Source organism: Echinops telfairi, unplaced genomic scaffold (assembly GCF_000313985.2).
Source record: "Echinops telfairi isolate 266 unplaced genomic scaffold, ASM31398v2 ScPeMD7_7469;HRSCAF=8507_0, whole genome shotgun sequence".
In the NCBI taxonomy this organism is placed as follows: domain Eukaryota; kingdom Metazoa; phylum Chordata; class Mammalia; order Afrosoricida; family Tenrecidae; genus Echinops; species Echinops telfairi.
The window spans coordinates 37,696,782-37,714,106 of NW_022111372.1; the positions used below are offsets into that span (position 1 = coordinate 37,696,782).

Below are 17,325 nucleotides of genomic sequence, written 5' to 3' on the forward strand. Positions count from 1 at the left end.
GAAAAAAAAAAAAAAGATTGCCTCCGTGGATCCCACACACAGACACTGTGTGGGGGAAATGCCAGCCCCCGACAACTAATCACGGGTTCGATAGGCACAATTGTACAGTTATAATAAGTAAAGATTATAGTAAAGTCATAGAGAGCATGAGAGAAAGAAGAGAGATTGAAATCATGGAGTCAGACACATTTCATGGTAGCATGCTCACCTCAGCCCCGTGTGGTGGTTCCTGTGGTTCCCGGTAGAGATGGGAGACCCTAGGGCAGGAGAGAGGGGGAGGGGAAGGAGGATAAGGGGAAAGGGAACAGGAGAGCGAGGACAGGTGAGAGAATATGGCAAGAGCCGACATGTCACAGGAAGAGGTTGTGCTATAGGTACTACAGTAATGAGAGGGGGACAATCTGGGGTATCCACACAATAGGGAGGGGAGATATTGGGGGTACACATGTGACAAGATGGGCAGAGCCTAGATTCAGGGAGGCAGCTTAATTTTGGATGTCACTGAACCAGTTTGACCTGTTCTCTGGTTCACTATAGAAACCATTATGAGTAGGATGTAAACCCCACCTACAGGGAACAGACTGTTGGCCACAATGTAGGGAAAAGTAACCCATTGTCCTTAACAGCAGGGAGTGGGCTCCACCTGTGGTGGACCAGACAGTGTCTGGCAGCTGACTGCCTTCAGGGAGGATATCTCTAAGCATCTGACATCCCACCACATGCCTCAAATGTTTGGCATATTGGGGGAGGCAAAGCTGGGTAAAGTCTCAGTATAATCCCACAAGGTAACTTTATGAGGTGCTCTTTTGCCCTTGCTCAGTTTTGGGGTTCTTCCCGACTGTCTTTAAAACGCTTGCTCCATCTAAACACTGTTGTTTCGCGAGAGGCAGCATTCCTGTAAGCTTGTTGCAAAGCTTCAATGACTTGGGAAGATGTTCACTTCAATTTTGTAAAAAAATATGATACTAAGCTTGAGTTCAAAGTTGCGCCCCCCTGGCATAAAACTATCCCCCCCATTTGAAGGCACCCTGATAAGACCAAGATCAGTGTATTACTGAGAGAACTTTCTCCAGCCACCCACTGATCACAGAGACATGGTTAGCCAGGTTTGGTTGGAGTAAATTTGTGCATGTGTTGAATGGAAGGAACCCTTACCCTCACAACTGAGTCCCAAGCCCTTCTGTTTTTAAATTTTTGAATAAATATTTAAGTTGGATTTAATGTGATATGACCTAGTTATGCTTCTCACTGAAACTGCTTTTGAGTTCTCTTTCCCCTGCACTTAATGCTTGCCTTCTTTTTACATAAAATTTCCTAAATATGTGTCTACAAAAATCTGAGAGAATGCAGCAATATAATCATAAATTATTGAAAGTCTGTCAGCTATTTTGACTGCATGTAACTGAACATGCAATTGGCATAAAAAAGAAGAAAACATTGATTTGGTAACAGGCAGTCTAGGACCTGACCCTACTTTCTGGGTGATTCTTGGGGCTGGGATCCCCTGAAGGTAGGGTTTAACTTCAGCCTGCTTGCAGAGAGCCAGCACTGCCCAGCAGCACTTGCATACCTAGCCAGGTAGCTGTCCTGGAAGTTTGTATCACACCTCCGTTCACACGTAGTTCTCTTGTGGCTTCTGGTCTTCAACAGTCTTTCCAGCCTACTTAAGCACCTGTGGTAGTTACATACCCTCATGTCAACTTGAGGGCATTACGGGCGAAAGGGTAGAATTCACAGACTGATGATGCCTCCTTGTGGGCATGACTTTCTCATGAGGATTTTGGGAACTTCCTCTCTGTGCTTCACCTTCCTGTTGACAAGCTGTGTGGAGACACACTCAGAAGCTATTTGGAGACCTGTGCCAGCCCTGAGATGCTTCCAGTGCCACTGGATCCAGAAGGCTTTTCACCCACCAGCCCTTAATCTTCCTGCATTCAGCATCATTACAAGTGACTACATGAGTCTGAAGAGGAATTTATGGACTCGTGTTGGACGTATGGGCTAATATTGGACTTATGGACTTGATCTGGACTGGGTTGGGATGTTTTCTCAATATACAAGTGCTCTTTGATAATAAAGCTCTCTTACATACATGTGTCTCTGGATTTGTTTGTCTAGTCAACCTGGCCTAGCACAGTACCAGACAGGGTGCACCCAGTCCTAAAGAGACCATCACCAGGTGACACTGCTCCCCTGGCTCACCCACCTCATAATTTCTCCATGCGCTTTCTTTGTTAGCAATGCGAACAGGGCAGTGCGTATGTTTGTTTGTACACACACACACACACACACACACACACACACACACATACACATTTATTTAAGTAGAATTGTGCTTGAATTACTTTTATTTTTTATTCATACCCCTCTCCCCCACCAAAAGCAGAAATCTTAGTGATTAAAATAAAAGGCCCTACTTGCCTCTTGAGTTAGGAAAATAAACCTGGCGAGTCTCTGAACAGGGCTCCCCGAGCATGGGTGCATCCATTGTAAGCCCCAGTTTTGCTCTGAGTGGCTTTTTCATGGGCAGTAGAATCTTTCTCAGACCTCTGTGGCCCATGGGTTGTCAGTGAAAGTCCGCCTGCCTGGAAGTACCTCTACATTGACAGTTCAGGCCTCAAAGTACTCATGCCTTTTTTTTTTTAACTTAACGGTTGGGCTATTTCAGGAAACAGTGTATATGTTGTTCATTTAATTGCCTGTCATGTGAGTGGAGACTTAATTCTTTGGGTTTTTTTTTTTTAATCGTTTTATTAGGGGCTCATACAAATCTTATCACAATCCATACATACATAAATTGTGTAAAACACATTTGTACATTCATTGCCCTCATCATTCTCAAAACATCCGCTCTCCACCCAAGCCCCTGGCATAAGCTCATTACCCCCCCTCCCTCATGAACCCTTGATAATTTACAAATTATTATTTTGTCATATCTTGCACTGTCTGACGTTTCCCTTCACCTACTTTTCTGTTGTCCGTCCTCTTTGGGGGATTTATGGCTAAGCTCTATCCCTTTTCTGTGCCCATCTTAAAAGGCATCTCTGATTTTTGTAATACTTGGTGTAAAGATTTAAGGATGTTACAGCTAGTAATAGCTTTGTATTCTAAGAAAATCTTGATGGCATCTTTCCCCCTAATATTCTTACCAGGCAGTTTGGAGCTCCAGTGGGCCAGAACAGGTTAAGTTCTCAATTATCTCAGACAAGATCTTTGTCCTCAGCAGATGTGCTTATTGGCCCACAGTCTTAACATTAAGTCTAGGCCACATACTAGGGATTAATTCCATGATGGAGTTTAGGCAGTGGTTCCTGACAGAGCTCCTGACAGGTAAGTCCGAGGTTTGCCTAGGTTTCCCCCAGAAAATAGGTTTGGGGCTCAGGGTGGTAGTGGGAGAGGGATTTCCATTTTTTTATATGTGCTGCTTATGCATTTATGTGAGGCTTTGTTACAAGGTTAGGAACCCTGATGGCATAGTGGTTATGAGTTGGGCTCTGAACCACAAGGTCACCGGTTCAAAACCACCAGCGACTCCTAGGGAGAATAACAGGGCTTTTTTAGTCCCGGAAAGATTTATAGTCTCAGAATCTCACTGGGACTGTTCTATACTGCCCTATAGGGTTGTTATGTGTCAGTATTGACTCGGTGGCAGAGTATATTTTTGAATTTCATTACAAGGACCTATATTCCCTGCAACTCTACCCTCATTTCACATGTAGTTAATGAAGGTACCAAAACTCAAAACCAAACCAATTACCGTGTAGTCATTTTTGACTCATAGTGACCCTATATAGGGTTTCCAAGGCTGTAATCTTTACAGGGGCTGGCTGCCTCATCTTTCTCCCAAGGAGCAGCTGGTGTGTTTGAACTGATGACATTACAGTTAGCAGTATAGTACTTAGCCCTCTTTCACAGAGGCATGCACAGGAAGGTTAACTGATCTATGATAAAGCTTGGGAATGGTGGAGCTGAGACTTGAACTCTGGTAGTGAAGCTGCCAGTGTTCTTGTCTGGCCACCGTGTCTCCTGCCTCTGCAACCTGCATACAGCTAATAAGGACCAGAAATCCATTACTCTCTACAGTGAACTGACATTGTTACATGTTTTTGTGAGATTTTTTCTTTAGGTTCATAACAAAATGAGCAAATGGGCTAATAGCCTCATCAGTTTCCTGTGATTTCACATGATCAATATAAAGCCATTTGGAATCTGGGTTAGCTTCATCTGAGAGGATCTTCTGAGTATAGGAATTTTATTCGTCTATATTAAAAGGCTCTGTTTTCGCTTTAAGTACAGTGTAGTTATACTGGCATTTTATGAGAAGTAAATGGATTTTTCAGTTCTGTGAAAGTTAGAAGAAAAGAGCTGAATTAAAACCGAGCATACAGTGGGACGTAAGAATTACTGGGCTGGTAACGGGGATCTCAGAGAGAAGGGCGCCCACCTTCTTCAGCTGTGAGGCAGCGGCTCGTCTGCCCTCTCCCCCCGGGATTACTGTGAGGGATAGATGAGTGCACGTGGGTGACTGCATAGCATGTGCTCCTGCTGACCTTTGAGGGGAAACTGAGTTTATTTTGATGAAGAAATCCATGCTCACTTTGCCACATAAAGTTTCAGGGCCAGTGTCTCCAAGTTGAAGGAAGCTGTGTGCCCTGGGTGTAGAGCCTGACCCTGAGCCCCACTGGGTGGACTCAGGCTAGCGTGGTCTCTGATCACTCAGCCTTTCTGAGGCTCATCTTCCTCTAGTGGTAGTCAGACCCACCCACAGCCACCCCACAGAGTCGCTAGGCCATGCTGGATGTAGGCTTTGGTGAGATGAGGTATTGAAAGGTGCATAAAGATTTTGTTTTATGATATCTCTTTTTTTCTGAATATAGAATTATATAGAAATATCAATTTGATAAATTTTAGAGCCCATTTTTGCATCTTCACCTGAAAAATACCATAAGTGGACTTTTTCATATATTTTTCTTCTCTTACAGGTGCTGGAGATCAGAATCTGTTCACCTCTATTTATCCAACACTTTCCCAGCAGCTTCCAAGAGAACCAGTGGAGTGGAGGAGGTGAGTGCGCTGGGTCTGGACCGCAGCTCCTCCGCCCCTTTGGCCACTTGTACGAGCAGCTGTAGTGGTTAGGGCTGCAGCTTGGACTCTAAAGCCTGTGAGAAATCAACGGAATGCCGTTACATCTGTGGGGCTTATTCTTCAGGAATTATGTTGATTGTTTTAAGGAGAAGGGGTGGTAAACCTGATGTACTTTTTAAATTAAAGACCCATTTTTAGAGAGTCACTTTGGAATCTTCATAACTAAGAATGGCAGCTTGTACTCCTCTCAGCAGCAGACAGCCAGCCTCTCCCCAGCCTGGGCCCTAAGGATGAGAAGGCAACTGGAAAATGTTATTAGAGTGGACAAAAAGCCAGACCCACAATTCTAGTTGCCTGATTGTGTGCATGTAATTGTTCATTTAGCGACATGTCCAGAGTAACTGGCTGGCTTTGAAAATTGGTATTGGAAAACTTGTTTCTGGTAAGATTTGATATTGTTCATGGAAAATGTCAAAGGTAAACTACTTTTAACCTGGGTGTATAGAACATTTCTGTCATTCTTCATGCCCGTGTAATTTCAATTCTGGCTAAATTAAAGAGTACAGAATGTAGGAGAATTTTCTTAGAGGATTGCTCAACATCTGAGGAAGCCCAGTGCCATGAAAGAGAGAAGCAAGTTCACCAGGTGTAAGGATTTAATATCTGAAGTTGTAGAATAGGCCGAAAGGTTTTAAAAATAAGCATACATTAGTCAAACTCATAGAGATAGAACTGGGAAGTGTATTCATGAAACTAGCAGGAGGGGTTATGCACAAAAAACTCAACAACAAAAAATGAAATACAAAAACGGCATCGGTTTAATGCAGGCATTCATCTCTTCATCTGCCTGAACCCCTCAGGAAATGAGACTAAAGGATTGAAAAGACATATAGTTTCAGGTCAGAAAGAAAGGGAAGAGATAATAGTAGCCAAGCTAAGAAAGATGGGGACTTGGGCACGGAACTAAGAAAGTTGACAATAAGATCCACAGAAGTGGCTTCTCAGTAAGTAGGCCACTGAAGCAAGGAAGCAGCGCTGGCTCAGGGCTTTGAACGTTTGGGGTGACGCTGAGGCTAGAAGGGGAGAAGACAGGTAGGTACAAGAGCTCCACCCCTAGCCCAAATGGAAGTGACTGGAGAAAAATGCTGTTGTGAAAACAAGGACTGGGCCATAGGTTCCCAAACTTATTTGGACTACTGCCTCCCACCCCCCCAACCTACCCCCTCAGCAATTAAAGCCTTTTTGCTATTAAGACCTAACAAACGCTACCCTACAAGGTAGGGTTGAATTGCCCCTGTGAGTTTCTAAGAGTAGAACGACTCATCTTCCATTGGAGCAGCTGGTGATTTCAAACTGCTGCCCTTGTGCTTAGCAGCGCACTGCCTAACCCACGACACTACCAGGGTTTCACTATAACCTATGATTCAGGATAAAGGGTAGGTATCTGCTTATGCAGCCCCTCTGGATCATTCCAGTGTCATGCTCCCCCTGCTCTTCCTCCACACCCCCTGGAGTGGTATCACTTGCTCTGGGAAACACTGGACCAGAAGAAAGTCCAAATCCATTAACAGTGCTAACCCCATGCCCAGTGTAGCTCAGATCTAAAACTGCAGCCAGACCAAGTTCACAGACCAGGCTCTCCAGCATCAGAGTAGAGAATCCCATCCCTGGAGGAATGGAGTGGCCCAGGAAAAAGACTGATGCTTTCTTTTAGCAATCTACCAGAGGAGGAGCTCTATCAGGCTTAGGAAATGGAATGGAGCCCAGCTGAGCATGTGGATTGTAGACTTCTGAGGAAAAAGAAGCTGGTAGTTTACTTGATGCTTTAGCTGTGCAGCAATTCTCTTGGAGAGTTTGAGAATGAAAATGTTGGCATTGAAAGAAAACAAAAGATGGAGGCAGACATCCACTCTAAGAAGAACCAAAGTTACATTATGAAACTTTTTAATAATGATGTGTGTTCTTTGGTTCCTTAGTGAACAGTGCTTTCATGTTCAGTAAGAAAGGAAACCCAGCGTGTGGACTTAATGTGAACTCTAATAGAAGTGGGGGAGCTAGAGGGATGAAGGACATGGGCAGACAGCTGAATCTGCATATTCCATTACAGACTTTGAGACCAGGCTTAGAATTGACATCTCAGGAAGTGACAGCAGGTGGCTTAGGAGCAGAGATCAGTACCAGAAGAACTAACTGAAAGACTTGGGGTGGAGGATGTCATGAGTTAAATTGTGGTCCCCAAAAGATGGATCTACTTGGAACCTCTGAATGTATCCAGACCAGATCATCCTGGGTCATGATGCACACTAAGTCCAATGGTGAGAGTCTTTATAAAACACAGAAAAGGAGAAGATGCAGAGGGAGAAGGTCATGTTTAGATTGAGGGAAGAGATAATAGACTGGGATGATGTGTCCACAAGCCAAGGGGCACCAGGGCTCGCCAGCAGCCTCCAGCAGGTGAGAGAGGCATGGAACAGATTTGCCCTCAGAGCTTCTGAGACAAGCAACCCTGCTGATACTCTCTATGATTTTAGACTTCTGGTCTCCAAGATTGCGAGGGAATATGTCCTGTTATTTTAAGCTTCTAAATTTGGGGTAATTGGTTTTTGCAGCCCTGGAAAACTAATGTAGGGGGGAGATTAGAGATGGATGAGGTTGACAGCTGGTATTTTGGTGTGTGTTAAACACTTTATAGCACTATTTGACATTATAATGTATGGTCATAAAACAAAAAATTGATTTTTAATTAATTTTGCTAATTAAAAAGTTGAAGCAGAAACTTTAGATGATGCAGTGAGTAGCTGAATAGCCACAGAACGCATTTGGAGGTTGGAAAATGGAGTTTCGCAACTCTTTAGATTAATGCTAAGGTTGGAGGTGGAACACATGGAAAAAAAGTTGGGCCCTTCCTCCCCCACACTATCATGATCCCAATTCTGCTTTACAAATCTGGCTAGACCAGAGGATGTACATTGGTACAGATAGGAACTGGAAACACGGAATCCAGGACAGATGACTCCGTCAGGACCAGTGGTGAGAGTGGCGATGCCTGGATGGTGAGGGAATGTGGGGTAGAAAGGCAAACCGATGACAAGAATCTACATATGGCCTCCTCCCTGGGGGATGGACAGCAGAGAAGAGGGCGGCAGAAGATGTCGAACAGTGTAACATATGACAAAATAATAATGATTTATGAATTATGAAGGGGCGGATTGGGGAGGTAGGGGGGAAAATGAGCAGGTGATATTAAGGGCTCAAGTAGAAGGCAAATGTTTTGAGGATGATGATGGCAACAAATGTACATATGTGCTTGACATGATGGATGTATGGATTGTGATAAGAATTGTATGAGCCCCCAATAAACTTATTTTTTTAAAAAGAAAGGGAAAGAAAAGTTGGGCCATGGAGGATAATCCAGACATTTCAATCGCTATCTAGTAGGTGTTTCAGAGGAGAGAATACAGGGAGTGAAGAGCAGGCATTTCCAGAAGAGCAAATGGTCAAGATTTTTCCAGGAGTGAAGAGCCAGGAGTTTGTACGAAGCCAAGCAGAATGAAAGCCGAACGAAATCAAAGCAGCACACAAAAGACACACCTAAAAAAACAGATGGAATGAGAGTGACTGTCCAGTCTCGCAACAGCAGCATTTAAAACGTACCACAATGCAACATTTAAGACCAGCATTCTCGAGGTTTGGAGGAGAAGTACCTGTGAACGAAGATTCCGGTGTCTAATCAGACGGCCATGCCATAGCAGAGACTCCGTCCGCTACTCTCGCTCCTTGCCCGAGTGAAGCGAGAGCAGCGGGTGTCCTCTCCGATCCTAGGGCTTGGGTTCTGAGTCATAGGTGCTGTCCCGTCCAGCTATTTTCACTGCGTGCCTTTATTTGGAGGTAGCTGGGAAGCACTGCTGTAAATATGTAAATGTCAACATTTATGAGATGAGGAATCTTCTGTCTCTCTGCATTATAAGGGGTTAATAAGTAAATACTTAAATAATTAAAGGGTGTACCTCAGAGAAGAAGAAAAATGCATGCTGCTCTGATGTTAGACACAGTGGCACTGTGATTTCAAATACTTTCCAAGGTGGACAGATTTTAGCAGACTGCTAGGAAGGAGAGCCTGCCATTTTACTTTTGACAATTTAGTGAACACCCCCTGGCTTACAACAGAGCATGTGTGGCTTGCTTGCTTTGACTCATCGTGGGCTGGGTCAGTTGCTGGAAGAGGCCGCTATGTTTGGTGAGGTAGAGGACCAGTGAGGGTGAGGAAACTGGGTGAGATGGAGTAGTTGTAGTAATGGGCGTGAATATGCCAGTGATTGTTGAAATGCTATAGGACCGCGCAATGTTTTGTTCTGTTGCACGTACGCTTGCTAGGAATCAGTCAGCTGATTAGCATCCATCCATCCTTCCCAACAGGAAGAAAAATGAATCCACACTTAACACAACGAAAGAAATGGCAAACAAATAAGACATAAGAGTATTTTGTGAAGTTAAACAATTAAAAAAAAACCATAATAATGAGGACCTGATGCCGGGGGCTTAGGTGGAGAGCAAATGTCTTGAGAATGACAAGGGCAATGAATGTACAAATGTACTTTACACAATTGATGTGTGTATGGATTATGATAAGAGTCGTATGAACCCCTAATAAAACGATTAAAAAAAACCCCATAATATTTTAGGTGTACTGGGAGAGAAAAGAAAGTATACTGTCTTGTCTTGCCCAAGAGAAGGATAGATGTTTTTAGCCTTTGAAAGAAAAATGTAATTGTATGTGTATTAAAAGTAAAAATGTAGCCAGCAGCAGGATAGAAAAGCTGGTTGAATTTTCAAACCAGCAGAGAAAAAAGATGGAAGAAGAAAACTTGATGATTTAATTCTTATAAGATAGGAAAAGAATAGCTGCACATAGAAAGTATACAAATTCAAGCATAAGCACAGTCACATAAATGTGATTGGTTTCAATTTACTGAAACACAGAGATTCCTTAGATTGAGTAATCCAGGTAGAGATGTGTATAAGCGACACCCAGAGTTGGATGTACAGTGATTGAAAAAAGACAAATGGAGCATACTGATTTAAGAATAATAGTAATACAGTGTCCATTTTCTTGGATAGCTTTTAGATGTATGTAAGCTAGTGGGATTTCTCCGTGGCGCTATAGCTCTTGACAATAAAAGGTTTATACCACAACTTAATTTCTGCTTTATGAATAAACACTTAATCTCTTTCTAGACAGCTTGCTTTCTTGGAAAATACCGATTGCAAAAGGCTTAGCTAATGCAGCTAAAAGAGTTAATACTTAAACTTGAATGTTACCTTCGGGAATATTCTTTTCTTCTTTTTATGGTGATTTAGAGATGAAGTTACACTGCGGTTAATAAAATCCATCGTTCAGAAGCTGTATTGTTGGAATGGCCTGGCTGGTTAAAATGAGTACATGGAAGAATAGGTATTGTGTAAGCTTCATTGAATAAAATGAAAATTTTTATGAACAGGGAACTTTGGTATGTAATTGAATAGTGTTAAAAGTAACTCATAGAATAGTTTTGGTCAAAGCGATTATTAATACATATACTTCTGGACTCACTGATCTGGTTCAGGCTGTCTATTTTTCCTCAGCTTTCTTGAGTTGTTTCCTCCTTGACTTTTTATAACTTGTTCATAGGTCGTATGGCCGGGCTCCAAAGATGATCCACTTGGAATCTAATTTTGTGCAGTTCAAGGAGGAGCTGCTGCCCAAAGAAGGAAACAAAGCTCTGCTCACTTTCCCCTTCCTTCATATCTACTGGACAGAGTGCTGTGTAAGTACGCATTTACGGGAACGCGGCGAGCAAGTGTCTGCAGTGGGATCGCACATTCATGGCTCTCCCTTTTAAGACAACTCTGATTTCATAAACGATAGTCTTTGTTTATCGGTGTTCTTACCCTTTTCTCCACTCCTCAGACAGGTGCTTGGCTTGCCTTTGCATGCTTCTGCTCAGACAATGGCATTTTAGAGACTTTTGGCCAGTTATTTTATAGAATGTCCTTCAACCTGACATTGCCACATATTTCATTATGACTAGGTTCAGGTGTGGCACCCAACTGGAATCCCACTAAAGTGATGTTGTATCCGTCTGGAGACTCATGATGATGTCCATCTATCCCTGTGTCAGGAGTCCCCGAGGACACTCAGGTTCAGTGATTTATTAGAAGGAGTCAGGATATAGTCATCCTTATGGGGGTGATTTAGTCTAGCAAAAAGGATACAAAGCAGAATCAGGAAGGGAAAAGGTGCAAGGGATAGAGTCTCGGAAGCCATGCACAAGCTTCCAGCACTCTTTCCCAGTGAATTCCATGGGATGTACTTAAGTAATTACCCCAGCGACAAGTTATGAAGTGTTGTTACTTGGGGAAGCTCCTCAGAGACTCAACACCCAGGACTTTGACTGGAGGTGGTTTCTTAGATAGCCTCTCCTTGGCACACACAGATGTTCTAGACCCCCAGAAAGAAAGCAGGGATTCAGCATGAACCGTATTTGGATATCCAGGTTAGGCACCAGGAACTAGTCTTAACATTGGAGAATGATGGGAACCTTCAAACCCCAAATTCCCAGAGCCAATCTTGTAGGTAGACCTTTCAGAGGAGAGCAGCCAACCTGCTGTGCTAACTCTTTTCTGTCTAGCCCCTGATTGGCATGTTAGTTTTAATCAAGGAGTTGTCTAGCTCCTCCACGGCATACTTACTGCTTTCCTTTTGAAACTAGTGCACCATCTCTAGGGAGACTAAGATCGGGGAAAGATTCTGATATTCATAAGACTTTCCTACTTACACTTCACATCTGTTGGTGACTCTTTCCTGAATTTGTCTTTACCGAAGAAGGTGGCAGATGGCACTCCTTCCCCAAAGAGCCGACCTGACTTCTCTTTTCCTCGGTGGCTGTGGTCAATGACCCTGAGCTTATTTCGAAGCCCAGATTGTCATTTCAAGTTGGCTCCTGTGCCATTTAGGTACTTTCAAACTTTTTGGCATAGCATTTATTTTAAGATCATCTTGTACCTTCACTGTCGGAGCTTTGAACCAGCCATTTCTCCCCCAGAACCTTGTTTTTTTGACACTGCTATTGGAGTAGCATTGTTTCTAGGCCCTGCTAATAGACAGCAGTAAGAAATGATACATGAGGGGGCTTCAGAAAGTGTGTGGAAATGTGGAGTTGAAAGATAATGGCATTTATGAGTTGATACTGAAAACTAGTATTCCAGCCCAACTCCACAGCATTCTTCTTGTCCTTTCCCGTTCCCTGGTTATGCTTGTATCTACACATTTACTTACTTAATCCTACAACATGCATAGGATAGTTTCAGGATTATTCACTCACTCACTCACTCACTCACTCACTCACTCACTCACTCACTCACAGGGATAAAGAAACGTGCTAGGTTTTGTTGATAGGTCTTGTTTACTAACTGGCAGGGCTGGTCTCTCCGTAGAGTTCATAGAATTTTAGTGTCAGCTGGTTTCATTCCAGAAGAAGTCTTGTAGGTGTTTCTGCTGAGGTCACATGAACTGATTGTTGAGGCATCCCAACTAGGAACAAAGGGTGCCGCTCCGTTGATAGAAATCTACCCTTGTGTGGCTTTCAGGGGTGTTCGTCATTATAGATTTTAAACGTTTCTTGTTAAATTTATGTTATCTAAGTATCTTACTTCTTTTGTTGCCCATGGTGAATGTGGTTTTCTCTTCCATTATATCTTCCAGTTGGCTATTTTTGCCTCTATCATGATTATGGTTTCTTTTCGTGTGTGTCGCCTTGTTGTTGCTAGATGCTACTGAGTCCCAGTTGCAGATTTGTAAGCAACATAAATGTCCTTCTAAGCCACTAAAAAAGGTTTGTTATAAGCAATTAATAACTGCCACATCAGGCCTTTGAATATCTTGAATAACTTACATATTCCTTGGAGAAGAATTTTAATCAGAACCAACCTAAACTGGAAACATGATATGATTCTCCATTCTCTGTGCCTTCCTTTATGTTTTTCATAATGTGCTGTTGTATTTTTCATAAAATTTTGCATTTAAATTTTTTTATTGTTAGATATAGTTTTTGTGACCACTATGGGCATAGTCCTTTCTTAAAATTACATTTCCTAGTAGGAAGTCTTTTTTTTTTTAAGTCTTGCTTATCTTTTTTTTCTTAATGTTGCCAGTAAGTTGACAATGTATAGGATTTTGTGTTTAAAAGTAAAACTGGTCTGCCATATTTTTAATGTTGTTTTTGTTTTGTTATGATTGTGTTAACTAAGCAATACGTATTAAACTGCTTCTATTTTTTTCTCTGTTAAGATACATTCTAACTAAAGTAGCCATGGTTTCATAGCACACACCTAGCCTGGAAACTGATGAACATTTCAGTTTCTTCTCTAGTTCTTCGTCTAGTCAAGAGTAACATCTCACTTGGGTTTTCCAGTTGGTTGGCATAACCATGCATACAGGAAATGATGTGGATTAGTTAAAAGGTATGAGCCCTGGTATGTACTACAAAATAACCAGACACAAGATAACAGATACTGTATGTTTCCATTGATAGCCTGAGGCTTGTAAATCAAATCAGAAGTTAACTAATTGAGATGGGGACTGCACAAGGGAACTCTGAGGGTGAAGAAAATATTCTGTATCTTGCATTGGGTGTTAACTCATATGTCTTTAATAATGATCATAACTGATGGAGCTCTTTCTCCTCTTAAAATAACATCTGGTGGTACTGAATATCATTCATGTGCTTATTTCCATCCATATATCTTCTTGGGTGAAAGATTTGTTGAAGTCTTTTGCACATTTTAAAATTGTGTATTTGTCTTTTAAATATTTTGTTTTAGCTTGTCTTTACACAATAGGAGAGTTATAGTCTTCAAACTCAGAAACCGTTCTACTCTGTCCTATAGGGTGCTGTGAGTTGGAATTGACCATGGCAGTGAGTTACATAGTATAGACACATGCTATTTATCTCCAAGGTTTTCTCCATTTTTGTTTAATGTGTAATTTATGACTTGAAGTTATCTTGCCTTCTCTCGCTCTTTCTCTTTCACTCTTATTTTGGGGAGCGGGTGTGTGTGTGTGGGGTGGGCAGAAAGCTATCCAACTCTTCTAGCACCTCTTTTTTTTTTTAATGTTACCTTTTCTCTTTGAATTGCCTTGGCATTTTATTAAAGTCAATTGACCTCCATCCTTAGGATAGGTCTATAGAAAACATGCTAAGAGGTCCTCTAAGAGTACCCAGGCAAGATCAGCAGATGACCTAGCCAACAAAACTGACTGAGCTATATAATTAGCCTAGCCAAGATTAGAAGAATCATTCATCCAGCACTGTGACTGACTTGTGAATAATAATAAATGACCATTTTAACCTGTTGCAGAAATGACCTGCACTTTTACTTAACTCTTTGTAAAGCAGTTCCTCCTTTGAGGTTTTATATAAAAGGCATACTAACCTCTGCAAGGTTTGTAACTATTATTTTCCTTTTGAAAACAATGGTACATGAGCTTTCATTGTAGCAGTTCTGCTCCCAGGGATATTATTTTAACATTGCTTGCAGTAATAAAATAATTTGAGGGGCAAGAAAAAAAAGAAAAGAAAAGAATTTGAAACTGCATAAATAATCATCATTGAGAACAAGGAAAAAATCTTTCAAGTTGAAGGAAATATGTGGACGTTAAAAAGAATGAAATAAATTTATATTTTTCGAATACTAAAAAAAAAATCAGTTGACCTTATATATGCGTGTGGGTCTGTGTCTGGACTCTGTCTTCTTTTTCTGTCGATGCAGTTCTCTGTCTTTGATCCTTTGCCATTCCATATAGAGTTCAGAATCTCAGTTCCTACCAAAACGGTCTGCTGAGATTTTGATTGACATGGTCTAAATTTGTAGGTCCATTTGGAGATTATTGAGCCCTCTGATTTGTGAGCACGATCTAGCTCTCCATTTAGTAAGGCCTAGTTTATTTTCTTTCAGCAGTTTCTCAGTCGTTTTCTGTGTGCAGGTCTTGCATAAAACTCTAGGTAAGCAAGTCAGTTCTGACTCACAGAGGACCCTGTCGGACAGGGTGGAACTGCCCCTGTGGGTTTCCGAGACTGTAACTCTTTATGGAGTAGAAAGCCTCCTCTTTCTCTCACAGAGTGGCTGGCTGGTGGTTTCAAACTGCTGAACTTACAGTTAGCAGCCCATTGCCAGAGCTTTGACAAATGGAGCTGTACTTCATATTTTTGTCTTATTTTACGTAGTTTTATTTTTTAAATTGCCAGTGTCAATCACTGCCATCTAGAAATGCACCCAGTTTTTAAAGTAGTGCCCTTATGTCCTTCGACCTAATGACCACTTATTTCAGTTTCCTACACAGACAGTCCTATATCGTGTACAATTTAAGAGTTTACTTTATTCTTTTCTATTTAGATATCTTTCTTTTTTGTTGCCTCATACAAGTGGCTACATCTCCAGGAAAATGTTGGAAAGAATTGGTGAGAAAATGGACATCTCTGCTTAGCTCCTGGCCTCAGAAGGAAAGTGGGTAGTCTTTCACTGTTGAGTGTTGTTAGCTTTGGGTTTTCATTGATGCTCTTCATTGGCTTGAAGATGTTCTCGTCTATTTGTAGTTTTCCGAAAGTTTTAATCAAGAATGGATATTGGATTCTTCTCTAATTCTTTTCAGCATCCATTGAGATGATCACTTAGTTTTCCTTTCGTAATGTATAAATATGTTAAACTACAATAATTAAAAACACTGAATGATTTTTGAAACCCTCACTTGATCATAGTATGTTATTGTGTGTGTGTGTGTGTGTGTGTGTGTGTGTGTGTGTGTATACATTGTATCTGATTTGCCAAATTTTCGTTAGGAGTGTTTCCACTGTGGGAAAGTTGTGGGTCTGTAGTTTCCTTATATCTCTGGTGTTGGCATTGGTGATGCTGGTCTCGTAGACTAAGTTGTGTAGCATTCCTTTGCTAATTTTCTAGGGAGAGAATGTGGATTTGATATTCTCTCTTCCTTAAATATTGCCTGGAATTCACCAGTGAAGCCATCTCGACTTGGAGTTGGGCTCATGGGGAGATTTTAAACTATTTGTTTAATTTCTTTAATAGATCTAGGCTATTTGGGGTATCTGTTTCTTCGTGAATGAGCTTTTGTATGAACTTTTGTTTCTTTAGGGGTAATTACTCTCGCTTTCATAGCTTGATCCCCTTCTGAAGAAGCTTTTTCTTCTAATGTTCCAATTGCTTACTCCAAATATTTATTCCTAAGATTCTTCGAGACTCTTTGAAACTTTTGTGTGATCCCTTTTTGCGCGCGGTGAGGCCTTACTGAGAGTCCCTGTCAGCCTAGCGGCGCACAGCTCCTCCCTTTGTGCAGAGTGGTGGTTCATCACGCGAGCCAGGCTCTCTCATGGGCTGGAGTGAAGGGGATGCCCACCAGCAGGCATTTTAGTGCCGTGTGTTGGTCATCAGAGAGGATTTCACTCTTGGCTCTAACATGATGGGCAGAAGACTGCACTTTGAGTTTGGCCTTTGAATTCTCGAGAGTTGAAAACTGCCAGCCCCTCCTGCCCTCTGGTCTCACTCTTTACACAGAACATTCCTGGGACTCTTGGAAGCCAATGGCACACCAGCGTGCCACATCCTACAGTTCCAAGTCTCCAAAACAACCATTTCTTGGAAAAGTTACAGTATTTGGTTAGGTTATTGCTGGATATTTCCTTCCAGAACAGTGATTTTCACTCTGAATTTGCTTCTTGAATGTAAGGAATGTTACACAGGGGCAGTTCTCCTGTGTCCTATAAGGTGGATATGAGTCATCAGAATGGACTTGATGGCACTCTCTCTCTCTCTCTCACCCTCACTCTCACTCACTCGCTCACTCACCCACTCACTCGCTCACTCGCTCTCGCTCACTGACTCACTGACTCTCACTCACCCACTCACTCGCTCACTCGCTCTCGCTCACTGACTCACTGACTCTCACTCACTCACTCACTCTCGCTCACTCACTGACTCACTCACGCTCTCGTTCACTCACCGACTCACTGACTCACTCACGCTCTCGTTCACTCACTCACTCGCTCTCACTCACTCTCTTTCTCACTCACTGCCTCACTCACTCTCACTCTCACTCCCTCATTGACTCTCTCATTCACTCACTCACTTTCTCACTCACTCACTCATTCACTCACTCACTTTCTCACTCACTCACTCATTCACTCACTCACT

At 42.1% G+C, this 17,325-nt stretch overlaps 1 protein-coding gene across 1 annotated transcript in view; it reads left to right on the plus strand.

Moving 5' to 3' along the window:
* TRAPPC10 (trafficking protein particle complex subunit 10) overlaps positions 1 to 17,325 on the plus strand; it is an 89,405-nt gene that overhangs the window by 24,054 nt on the left and 48,026 nt on the right. The window contains exons 2-3 of the mRNA XM_004696899.2: positions 4,983 to 5,064; positions 10,754 to 10,889. Of these exons, the coding sequence (XP_004696956.1) occupies positions 4,983 to 5,064; positions 10,754 to 10,889 (218 nt within the window). The remainder of the gene's footprint in view (positions 1 to 4,982; positions 5,065 to 10,753; positions 10,890 to 17,325) is intronic.